General features: G+C 34.7%; 2 protein-coding genes across 2 annotated transcripts; one reads left to right on the top strand and one right to left on the bottom strand.

The window, feature by feature from the left end:
* Positions 1 to 962: 962 nt before the first annotated feature.
* On the top strand, positions 963 to 8,881 carry LOC112038287 (4-hydroxy-3-methylbut-2-en-1-yl diphosphate synthase (ferredoxin), chloroplastic). The gene is made up of 19 exons (XM_065760664.1): positions 963 to 1,207; positions 1,856 to 2,013; positions 2,557 to 2,663; positions 2,764 to 2,864; positions 2,953 to 3,029; positions 3,557 to 3,676; positions 3,820 to 4,050; positions 4,503 to 4,619; positions 4,730 to 4,804; positions 4,898 to 4,975; positions 5,131 to 5,190; positions 5,291 to 5,353; positions 5,547 to 5,691; positions 5,828 to 5,966; positions 6,617 to 6,694; positions 6,773 to 6,932; positions 7,029 to 7,127; positions 7,256 to 7,360; positions 8,544 to 8,881. The coding sequence occupies exons 1-19, from the start codon at positions 997 to 999 to the stop codon at positions 8,643 to 8,645; spliced, it is 2,226 nt and encodes a 741-aa protein (XP_065616736.1). The 5' UTR covers positions 963 to 996; the 3' UTR covers positions 8,646 to 8,881.
* Positions 8,882 to 11,849: 2,968 nt separating this feature from the next.
* On the bottom strand, positions 11,850 to 12,338 carry LOC112038291 (vegetative cell wall protein gp1). The gene has a single exon (XM_024071091.2). The coding sequence runs from the start codon at positions 12,336 to 12,338 to the stop codon at positions 11,850 to 11,852; it is 489 nt and encodes a 162-aa protein (XP_023926859.2).
* Between the last annotated feature and the right edge of the window lie 563 nt (positions 12,339 to 12,901).

Genomic DNA, 12,901 nt, shown 5'->3' with positions numbered 1-12,901 from the left:
AAAAAAAAAGAGAGAGAGAGAGAGAGAGAGAGAGAGAGAGAGAGAGAGAGAGAGAGAGAGAGTAATAATAAATTTATAGAAAATAATATGAGAAGAAAAAAGTAAAAATAAATATATAGTAATAAATACCAAATCATCCAAGCCATATTATGTAATAAAATAACATTTATTCATAAATACTATCTTTATAATGCAATATGATAACATCTATGAAATTAAAAAGAATAAAAAAGATAACAACTTAAAAACACAAAACTTAATTACATCAACCTAAAGTGAGTTTCAAATAATACAAAAATTCAACAGCCTAAAGTAGAGATGCAAGAAAAATAAATAATTTCACTATAAAATGAAAAAAAAAAAATTGAGAGAGAGAAATAACCTTTTGTGTATAGGAAAACTATGTATAGAATGAGAAAGAGAGTTGTAAATTTATAGTAAGAGGAGAGGAATAAGAAAAGCCAAAAGTAAAGGAGGATAAAGGGATAGAGAAAAATGATATTAAGGTAATAATAATGCAGAGATGAAAATGTAAAAGAAATGAGAAAAGTTAGAAAAAGTATAACAATAAGTTGAGAAATTAATAAGAAAGAGAAAAGAGTTAAAAAATGTTAAAAATCAGTGGAAAATGTGGCCATTGAAAATGTGTGGATGATATGGCTTAACAGGAGCATAATAATAACAAATAATACACTTTAGTTTTTAGATAGATAGATTAATCATTGCAAGCTGAATTTGTTGCAAAGAGAATGATGTTAGTCATATTTTAAGAATATTTACTGCTAAAGCAGGAAACTTTTTTTTTTTTTTTTTCGTTTGGTTGCTGAGAAAGTTTAGGGAACGAATAGAACGATGATTTTGAAGGGAAATTGGTTAATGATTTATCAATTTTCTCAGCAACTAAACGGGGTGTACAATTACAAATTTGCAAGTAGTAATTTTGATGAGCTGAATTAATGTAGAATTACGTTTTTGTGACTCTGAAGGTGAACAGAAATGGCTACCGGAGCTGCTGTACCGGCTTCGTTTACGGGTCTGAAGAGCAGGGACCTGAGTTTGGGGTTCACGAAAAGTATGGATTTTGTGAGAGTTTCTGATATGAGAAGGGTTAAGGCTAGTAAAAGAAAGGTCTTGATGATAAGGAACTCGAATCAGGGCTCGGATATTGCTGAGCTTCAGCAGGCATCAGAGGGAAGCCCTCTATTAGGTATAATTACTTGATGCATGTGCTATGTTTAGTCTTTGGTGCTCTTTGTTATGTATGTCAATTTCTTGGCTTCATGTTCCTGCGAATATTTGAAAAAGGAATGCAATAGTTTTGAGACTACTATGTTGGGTGAATTGATGATAGATATTGTTAGAAGTAATTAAATAGGCATGTGATGTTGTTATAGCTTTCCCATAATTTACTTACCGGAAAAATGTTTCCCCCATCAAGCACTAATATATATTTTTTATTTTGATTAGATCAGGAAATCATTCAAAACATGAACAGAAGCTTCTTGTTTTTTTCCTTTTAATAAATTTTTTGGGTTTCCTATAATTGGACTCACAATTTTAATTAATTTATTTTTTGTTCGAGAATTCAAATGGAGTTTCAATTTTTTTATTTATTTAAAAAAGAGCGTAATTACAGAAAGTAATTTTGGTTTCCATAATCAACTAAGCCAAAAGGTTGTACTAAACTCAATTTTGTTTACCTCAGTTGAGTGGTGATAAGTTTTTTTAATTACTATTGTTCACCGTTTTTTATTCATGTTTTATTCAAAACGCTCAATATCTAATTGATAAGTATATCTGTTCTGTCTTTGTGGGTAGTTTTGTTCATGATGGATGAATAATTATGTGAATGTAGTTCCTAGGCAAAAGTATTGTGAATCCATACACAAAACTGTCAGGAGGAAAACACGAACAGTGATGGTGGGAAATGTGGCTCTTGGTAGTGAGCATCCTATAAGGATTCAAACAATGACCACAACTGACACTAAAGATGTTGCCGCAACAGTTGAACAGGTTCTTACTTTCCTCCTGATTGAGCCTTTCTTATCTATGTAAAAAATTGCTATGTTTTTCTAAATTAGCAAAGGGATTTGGAGCAAGTACATTTCCTTCCGTATCTGCAGATGTGATATAGGTGACTGGCATATGATGTAATTCATGTTGGGAACTGGATGACAATTATTTATATTTATGAAGCGATGTTTATGTTGGTAGAATTATTACTGAATGGCCCATGTTGCTGTCTATTTGATTAAGCCAGGCAATAATGAGGAAATTTAGGTTTTACTGCTGGAGCAGCATGACAGGTCTCAATCAACAGCACCCAAAAGTGCTTTTGTTCTCAGTACTAGGTTCTAAATTTCAAATTTTGCAGGATATGACACAATTGTTTTGTGTCCAATTAACATCTTTTTAAATATCATAAAGTACTTGAAGTAAATAGAAGTAAAATAGGTGAAAGTGGCAGAAGAGTTCTAGCAAAAATGTCTTGTATGATTCTCATTCATTTCATTTTCTGGGAAACTTTCATTGAACCAAATCCCAATCTGCTGGTAGGTAATGAGAATAGCTGACAGAGGAGCAGATATTGTTCGGATAACAGTCCAAGGGAAGAAAGAAGCAGATGCATGTTTTGAAATCAAAAACTCGCTTGTGCAGAAAAAGTAGGTCTGAATTATTGTAAGGAATGTTGGGCATTATTTGAAACTTTATATTCATATTTGATAAAAAGATCAACTAGTGACTAACTACATATCTGGGCAGTTACAATATACCTCTGGTGGCAGATATTCATTTTGCTCCCTCAGTTGCATTGCGGGTTGCAGAATGCTTTGACAAGATACGTGTCAACCCTGGAAATTTTGGTATGCAGTTTGCCATTCATTAAATTTTTTTTTTTTTCCAGATGCTTGAAGACAAGTATTCTGAATATAATAAGGTGATTTACTGCAGCTGATAGGCGCGCTCAGTTTGAGCAACTGGAGTACACAGAAGAGGACTATCAGAAAGAACTTGAGCACATAGAGCAGGTCAAGCCACTTATCTTTCGATTTTATGGGAACTCCTAAATTGTTTTTAATTACAAGCATGGATTCCTACGTGACTGAGATCATGTAATAGGGGAAATGAGAAATGCTGTGTATCTCTGTTTTCAAATTTCTACCCTTATGTTCTTCTTAAAGTGACCCTACATATGTTACAACCTTTATGGTCTTCTGCAAAATTTGACACATTTTTTGTGTGTAAATCTTGATAATACTCTAATCTCTTTATGGTTTTAACTTTTAAGTCCTGAACCAGTGAAGTGTAGAAGTAATTTATGTTATTTACAAGCACATTTTTTCACTTCAGTGGGCCGGATGGAACTCAAAGATTAAAGCTATTATTCTTCTACCATACTGCCATCTATTCTTTAGCTGTATTCATGTTTGTAGAAAGTTTATCTTGTCCAAAAGTAAAGTTGTCATGGTTAAAATGGGGGGTCAGCCAATATCAACTGTTCAACAATGTAAATGAGAATGTACTGAAACTTTTTTTTTGCTTTCAATTGCACCAGGTTTTTACACCATTGGTTGAGAAATGTAAGAAGTATGGAAGAGCAATGCGTATTGGAACCAACCATGGGAGTCTTTCAGATCGTATAATGAGCTACTATGGGGATTCTCCTAGGGGAATGGTGAATAGTTATTTTTACCTATAGTTCTGCCAAACAAAACTTTTGTGCTTTTTTCTTTGACTTTCAAGTTCAGTGATGACATAACTCACTGAAAAATAAATAAAAACTCAGTGATGCCATACTATTCAGCATTCCTTGAACAGGTTGAATCTGCATTTGAGTTTGCAAGGATATGCCGGAATTTGGACTATCACAATTTTGTCTTCTCAATGAAAGCAAGCAATCCGGTTGTGATGGTCCAGGCATACCGACTGCTTGTAGCTGAAATGTATGTTCAAGGCTGGGATTATCCATTACACTTGGGAGTTACTGAAGCTGGAGAAGGTGAGGATGGGCGAATGAAATCTGCAATTGGCATAGGGACCCTTCTTCAGGTCTGGTTTAACTGCATATTCAATGAAATGGATGATCATTTTGAATTCTTATACTGTTTTTATGTTGTGATGTGTTCATTTGCTGTCAAGTATGAATTATGCTATCTAGGATTATTGGTAACATGCTGTTCTTCAAACTTCAATAATGTTGTAGGCTTGTGCTGATTTTGAACTTATCCAAACAATGTGAAATTAAATTGCTGTGGATTTCAAACCCATCAATTGAAATTCTTTCATTTTGATAATTCTATAAATTTCTTAAATTTTTCATCCAAACATAACTTAATTGAAATTAGTTGGCACATATGCATGTATGGAATCCTGCACTTATAAAATCCCTTTTTCTTTTAAAAAATGTTTAGTAGTAAATTTTACATCTTAAAAAGCATTGAGTTTTCAAAGCCATATAATTACTGTAGTTGGAACTTTAAAACACACTGTTGGATTTGCAGGATGGTCTGGGTGATACAATTAGAGTTTCTCTCACAGAACCACCAGAAGAGGAGATAGACCCCTGCAGAAGATTGGCCAACCTTGGTATGAGAGCGGCTGAACTTCAGAAAGGGGTGGTAGGATACTTCAATATCCTCTAAAAGATTAAATTAACTTGCTTAAGCACCTCAATAGTGATTTTGAGATGATCCTTTGAAATTGCTCTTGATGACACTGTTTCCATCAGGCACCATTTGAAGAAAAGCACAGGCATTATTTTGATTTCCAACGGCGAACTGGTCAATTGCCAATTCAAAAGGAGGTACATCTTAAATTTTTGGGAAATTGTTATAGAATTGTGCATTCATTTTGCTATATTTACAGTTTTCTAACAGATTTTAAATTTAAAGTACAGGGTGAGGAGGTGGATTATAGAGGTGCCCTGCACCGTGATGGCTCTGTTCTCATGTCAGTTTCCCTGGATCAGTTAAAGGTACTACTTGGACTGCGGTTACCTTGTATAAGTACTTTTACTTTTTTTTTCCTCTCAATCTTTTTCTGGAAAGAAAGAGGTGCAGGGGTTTGATTCTGAAGAACAGTCTAATTAATCCTTTTTCTTTTCTCCTATTTTTATTCTTTGAAATACAGATGCCAGAACTCCTTTACAAGTCACTTGCAGCAAAGCTTGTTGTTGGCATGCCATTTAAGGTCTATTCTTACTCAATGTGGTTGCATAAAAAGATTGTTGAGCTTTACAGTTTGTGGGATTTATATGTATAATTTTAGTGACACATTGATTTTGATTTAGGATTTGGCAACAGTGGACTCAATATTATTGAGAGAACTTCCGTCAGTTGATGATGATGATGCTGTAAGAAACCTACTTCTCTTTGGCCTCATTACTTCAGGAAAAGAATTCCATATGCTCTCTCTCTCTCACACACACATACACTCAATTCATCAATTCTGCCGTAGCATATCAATAAACCATTTTGCTGCATTATTCTTTTAGTCATTGAAACAATTTCGGAATGAATTGATATTATTCTTTGTATCATGAACAGCGGCTAGCTCTCAAAAGGCTGATAGATATAAGTATGGGGGTTATAACTCCCTTGTCAGAGCAGTTAACAAAGCCATTGCCCAATGCCCTGGTTTTGGTAAACCTTAAGGAATTATCAACTGGTGCATACAAGCTTTTGCCAGAAGGTGCCACTTAGCATTTTACTACTATCAAGTTCTTGCATGAACGCATGCTTTTTCTTTTCATTTCCCTAAGTTGAGCTCATTCCATTACAGCCATAACTTTTATAACTTGTTTTATATTTCTTTGATTACCTCCCAGGTTCACGTTTGGTTGTGTCTTTACATGGCGATGAGTCCTATGAAGAGCTAGAAATCCTCAAAGACACTGATGCTACCATGCTTCTTCATGAACTACCCTATACTGAAGAAAAAATCAGCAGAGTGCATGCAGCAAGGAGGTAATAACTGATAACGTTACTTATAATTTCCACAAAAAATTCAATTGAAGAAATATGGTAACCCAAGGCAATTGGCAAGTAGTTCAAGGCCAATCGTTTAGTTTATTTACGCCTTCTTCTTTTTTTAACTACTTTTATTTACAAATTATTGAAAGAAAAAAGGAACATAAATGCACTAGTAGGGATTGCAGGGAATACCAAGTTCGGACAAACATTCCCCTTTGGCTTTTCATAGGTTCAGATGACCTGTGTCTGTTCAGAACACTGATTGGATTCCCCTTGGTGCTGAAATGATGATTTATTTTATGCAGAAAGTTATATGTATGCTCGTGGAGAGAGAGTTACATCAAACATGGAGTCATGTTTTTAGTACCTGAGTTCAATTATAAAACCATTCTTGAATCAGTCTTCTTGTATTCGTCATTGGGTCCACCTCTATTGTCTATTGGTTTGGCTCCAGTGACCTAGACATTTTTCCTTTAAAAATTGCCTATAAGATCCAAAAACCAGTTCTGGTGTGACCCAATGAAGCATTAGCTTTAGGCAGAAGATAGACTATATTTGAAGAAGTTTTCTCTCTTTCTATCCAGGTGCTTAGTCGCAAATTGTACAAATCTTTCCTATCCTGATAATTTTACTTTTATCTGCAGGCTATTTGAGTACCTAGGAGACAATTCTCTGAACTTCCCTGTTATTCACCATATTCAGTTTCCAAATGGGATTCACAGGTAATTCAGCCCACACTTGTTCAGGCAGATGGAATGAATGAGTAGTTTTTGATCATGTTACTTTTCTTCTGCTTGCAGGGATGACTTGGTCATTGGTGCTGGTACAAATGCTGGAGCACTTCTAGTAGATGGACTTGGAGACGGTGTCCTATTAGAAGCCCCAGATAAAGATTTTGATTTTCTTCGGAATACGTCTTTCAATTTACTACAAGGTTGCAGAATGCGGAATACGAAGACCGTATGTAGTTTCTATGCTGAAAAGAAAAGGATCTAACATCTGAGGAATAAATGACACTATTGTACCATTTCTTAATATGCCTAAACATTGTTTCAGGAGTATGTCTCATGCCCATCCTGTGGAAGAACTTTGTTTGACCTTCAAGAAATTAGTGCACAAATACGGGAAAAGACATCACACTTGCCTGGTGTTTCAGTAATTACTTAATCCTTTTGTTCTGTTATCAGATGATACTGAATATCAACTTCCTGTTCCAAGTAACCAAGATATATAATGTAGTTTCTTGTCATTGGTCTAAATTCTTTCTTTCTTTACTGTGCCAGATTGCAATCATGGGTTGCATTGTAAATGGACCAGGAGAGATGGCTGATGCAGACTTTGGATATGTTGGTGGTGCTCCTGGAAAGATTGACCTATATGTTGGGAAGGTTTGAAATCTTTTTGTGGATTTAACTGAAATATCTTGTAAGAAATTTTGCATCCTATAGAAAAATTGAGCAAGACATGCCACTCTCAATTGCAACCTATGATATGACTTGCATGCATAATTAATTTTTTTTTCCTTTTAAATACAGTTCTATGAATGAAGTGTACTTAATTAAACGGAACTTATTAGTTTAATTATGAAGTTGTAGTTAATAATAAGAAGTATGAAAGTTATCAAGTTTCTGAATTAAATCTGTACATTTTGCTTGCTAAGTCAAGGTATCTAACAGCCAAACTTCAGTAGAGTAGGGATACTCTAGGGATACTACGATACAAGGACACAGTATGTCTTCATTATGACCAGGAAGTAACCTGGAACTTCAATATTGCTCACCTTCATGTGCATATGACCATAAGATTTTATTTGGTCACTGCCTGTTGAGGGATGTTATAAAAGCATGCTGTTCATAGAGATCAATAACATACCAGATTCGGGAACCAAGATAGTTATCATGTGATTGTCAATTACTGATATGATCTGGTCAAATGTTAATTACGAACCACTTGTAATGGAGCTCAAAAAATGTAGGAATGAGTGAATAGTAGTGGAATCAACCCCTATGCTCTTATAAAAACAGACTGAGTATTGTTGCTATGTTTGTCATTTATTAGGAACATAAAAACCCGAAAATCATCAATAGAATGAGGAAATTTTTCAGTTAAAAAAATAAAAAAAAAAAAGAAGAAGAAAGAAAGAAACTATATTTCTTTTCTTGAACACAAATTTGGTAAACCATATTGATGCTATACATTGTTGGCATTTAATCCCTTTTATCCTTTAGAGTCCTAAACCACATGGTGGGACTTGACATGGGCTTTTAAATGAATGTAAGTTCCCCAGATCCTTTGTCAATTAATCATGAGACTACTGAATGTATCTCCATAGCTCAGTTGGGAATTTCCCTGGAACATTTATTTAACCCATGACCACTTTTGCCTATTTAGTGATGCAGTGGAATGGTTATTCTTAAAGTACTTTGTTTTCTTAAATCAGAAGGTAGTGCTAAGACATTTTTGAGTAGTTGGCATATCATTTGCAGTACCAGTACTTTGTTGTATTCATGATAATGTGGTTCACAATCTCAACAATTGTGTGAACTTGACGAAAGTTGGATTGTGTTTCAGACGGTGGTGAAGCGTGCAATTGAGATGGAGCGTGCAACTGATGCCTTGATCCAGCTTATAAAAGATCATGGGCGCTGGGTTGACCCTCCTGCAGAAGAGTAAGCGCTAGCACAAGTAGTTCCGGCTGGCTGATAGGAAGTAAGAGACTGTCTAAGGGAAACCACTGTCCCAATCCTGTTATATAACTCTACTCCCCAAAGTGTAGTCAATACAGGATAAATAGAAGAGAAACTACATGTAAGCTTTGCATATGCAATATATGTTCATCAATTGCTATGCAAACATCCGTGTACTACTTCCATCATTAGAAATAAATTCAAGCTGCATATTTTCCCTGATATCTGTGGATCCCTTTGATGCAACTCTATGATTGTAAAATATCTGTCTTTTTCTCCATTTCCACATAAGAACCATACTTAAAGAAGCAACTTAGTTCATGGTGAGGTTAAGCCAATGATTATGAAGCTTTACCTCCATCAACACCATTTTTAAAGAATTCCCTCCTCATCAATCGTAATCATTACCTTGCCTAGGACGCTATATGCACCCTTCTTCCTTAATTCTTGCACGGTTGCACCACAATAAAATTTAAAATATAAAAAGGGATGTGTCAAATATTAGAGTTTCATTCTTTCGTTTTTTTTTTTTTTTTTTTTTTTTTTTTTTTCACGTTTCACACAACCTTTATGAAGCCCAGCAATTTTGTCAGACCAAAGAAAGTAAGATAGTTGCTGTCACTTGCTGCCCCATAGCTCTTTCTTTTACATTTTTTCGTAGGGCTTTACCCGCAGCCTTTTAAGTATGACAAAACTTTTAAAGTAAAAGTTAGAAACTCTCTTTCCAATCTACTCAGTGGAGAAGAAACGGAAACAAATTTTTGGTAATTTTCTTTTTGTTTTAGATCACTTTGAGACTGACAAGCATGTGATATTGGTTACCAAATTTTCTTTTTATTAATTGAGTAAACATTTGGTAAAGTTGAACAATTAGCGTATTCATCCCCCAAAAAAAAAAAAAGTTGAACTATTACCCAATTAGCATAGCAATAGCAAAAGTATCAAATTTCAACAAATTATATTAATGACTTAATAATAAGACTGAAACTGAAAACAAAAACGCCAAGCTGACTCAATCGGTTGGACTTAAAACATGATGACCCAACACCTAAACCGATCCGGATGTTTAAAAATGGACAGTTTCTACATAAGATCCAGTCAACCCCGGCAGATTTGTGGCAATTTGAATAACCCAGAAGAGTTTATATAACCCGATTGGGTTTGTGAAATTTATAAATTACATCTATAGATCTATTTTATTGACTTTTTTTTTTTTTTTTTACTGTTTAATGTATGATAATATGGTAATTTGAAAAATAGAATACTTAAATAATTTTAAAAATAAAATAAAATGCACTTCTCTATTTGTCTACCTATTTCTAAGACTCTCATTCTATCAAAAGACTATTATGTTATTATGAAACATTGATTTTGAATAATAATTGTCAGTTTAATTTAAGAATATGCCGTTTTTTTTTTAATTTACAAATTTATGTTATAATTTATTAAACTTATTTTCATAAATATTAAATTTTTTTTTTTTTTTGATGTTATGGTTCAATTGATAATCCATTAGTTGAATCGATAACCTGACTCATAAACCAGATTAATGTCTAGACTGAGTTTAATAACAATAGGAATAACAACAAAGAGCATTATTAAAGCCTAGATAATCAAATAACTTATCATATATGCTAGTTTCATCAAATGTCTCTTTCATAAAAACTCACATTTCATAGTTTTGAAAGAACCCCTTCTCACAAGTAGGCAGGATTCACGCTCTCTTAGAGTAGGGAATACTTTGTTTCACGCATTTTTACACAAATGCAAAATTGCACTGAAATCGTAATTTGAAGTCGCAATCACCAAACTAGAAATTGTGACTTAAGGTCATGATTTGAAGCAGCCGTAGCATATGTAGACGTTTGGACAGCAAGTTGTATAATTTTGTAATATTCAATCCTCTTTCTTTTCTCTCACCTCAAACAAACCCTCATCAAAATTCAGATTTCAGACACCTTTCAGTTTCACCTTTGAGAATGAATGAACACAGCTGGCCCTTGTCAGTGACAGCTAAAAACAATTTCCAGGAAAAGAAGAAAAAAAAAAAAAAATACAACACTTAAGCACAATAATAGAGAACAGCGTTGCTTTGTGGCTCTCACGTAATTAACAAGTGGTCCCATGAACAATGTTTTACGCATGGAATGGGGGTCATGTTCTACTTCTACCACATGTGCATTTGCATGACACTTTTGACAGGTCTTGCAAGTCGCACGTTAAAATTGTTCTCCATTTTTCATACCTACGCAATGATATTCCAAGATTTGACAAAATTCCCCATTATAATAAAGGTAAGAATCCTTCGTATTCGCATTAAGAAATTTCTAACACCACAAGAACTCAATCATCCAATTCATTATTAACAAAAATAATTAGTGTCAAGAGACACTATAATAAATTTTTTTTTTAAAGACTATAATAATATGTTGATTACAATTATTCAAAAATTTCATAAGAAATTACTTTTACCTATTTTACATTTGCACATTTCTAAACACCTAATATCATATTAGTGACACTTTGACATCAGATTATATTTCACTAAAATATCAATTAGGTTTCAGATATGTAAAAAAAAAAAATTAAATGTAAAATAAATGGTAAAATTATAGATTACTTAGTTACTATAACAAAGGTGAATTTTAAACTTAATTAGCTAAAATGTGATTTTTTTTTCCCTATTAATCAGCAACAATTTACTTACGTTTGGCAGTCCCTTTTCCTCCACCAAACAAAATGGAAGAAGAATCTAAAAGTAGCTTAAAAATTAAAATTAATAGCATAAACCAACCACAATTAAAAAATTAAAAAAAGAAGAAGCAAAAGGTAAGACTTTTTGTATAACAATATTTTTGAACACTAAAACTATATAAACTCAATATCTGAAATTGTAAAGACATTATTGACTAAAAAAAACATATGAACTCCAAATATCAAATCCAAAAAAATGAAGCATGAAAATTCAATTAACTCCTAAACACCAATTCACCATCTCAAAATAATGTACCAATCATTTAAAAAAAAAAAAAAAAAAAAAAGCTACTACAATGATCTGATATAAACTATAAAGCAATTAATTACTATAAAAGAAATTTATAGCGGTAATAATAAACCTCTAAATCATCAAGAAATTTTTGTAGTGTATGAAGTTGAATTCCATTGTTGAGAGAATGAAGAGTTAAGAGTTTCAGAGAATCTCTCTCCTGGCTCCGTATCCGTACTGAGCTCGCTGAATGTTGTCCTTGCGCTTCTTGTACACCAAGCCTCCCACCGCCACCAAAGCGAACGCGAATATCACTCCGATCGCGATCCCGACCTTCTTCCCTCCGCTCATTCCACCGCCGGACGAGTGGTTCGAATCGGAACTCGCCTTGCTGTTGACGTCGCTCGCCACAGCATCATCGGCAGGCGGTGCCGGTGCCGGTGTCGGAGTAGTAGACGATCCTGGTGCCAGAGGAGGCGACGGAGGAGACGGACTTGGAGACTGATTCGTTGGAGAATGCGCCGGTGCCGGACCCGAAGCCCGAACAGGAGCCGGCGGAGACGACGGCGAGTCGGATCCGGGTTCAGGAACTGGAGACGGCGATGTCGCCGGCGGCGTAGATTGAGAAACGGAGAATCCAACCAAGGAAACCGCCAAGAGTAAAACGACGTAGAATTGTGCGAGTTTCGCCATTAGCGAGATATAAGAACTGATAACTTCGTGGATCTGAGAAAGTTGTATTGAGTATAGCAGTGTGGTTCAGCACAATATAAACAAAACAGTTTCAAAACTTTGAAGCAAAATGTAGCACTGAGAAGTAGATGTAGATCTGAACTTCTCGGGCGGAGAGAAAAGCGGAGGGGGCCTAGATTGACGGGAACGGAAATGGATCTAGCCACGTAGGCAGAGTAGAAGAGAAGGGAACTGAGGCAAAGCAGTGGATCGGAAGTGTTTAGAATTTCGAGGTAAAACGGATTCTTGGAAATGAAGGGAATTTGGAATTTGGGGGGGATTTTAAAATGAGAGAAAATGGAGTTAAGAAAGAAAACGAAATCCGTGAGGTGAGGAATTTTGAGTGAAAAAGGGCGAGTGTGATGTTTGTTTGCGAACTGATGATAAGGCGTACAGATGAAGGGAAAGAGACTGCAGAGGAGGAAAAACAAATTTTAACCCTTTTACGGTTTTCCTTTGGTTTCTTTGTGGTAATCTTGTGTGCGTATATGTAGGGGAGGAAAATTTGTTTTTGTTTTTGTATT

Source organism: Quercus suber, unplaced genomic scaffold, assembly GCF_002906115.3.
Source record: "Quercus suber isolate HL8 unplaced genomic scaffold, Cork oak 2.0 scaffold_377, whole genome shotgun sequence".
Classification (NCBI taxonomy): domain Eukaryota; kingdom Viridiplantae; phylum Streptophyta; class Magnoliopsida; order Fagales; family Fagaceae; genus Quercus; species Quercus suber.
The sequence above is the reverse complement of the archived record's forward strand: the minus strand, read 5'-3'. Positions and strand labels throughout refer to the sequence as shown.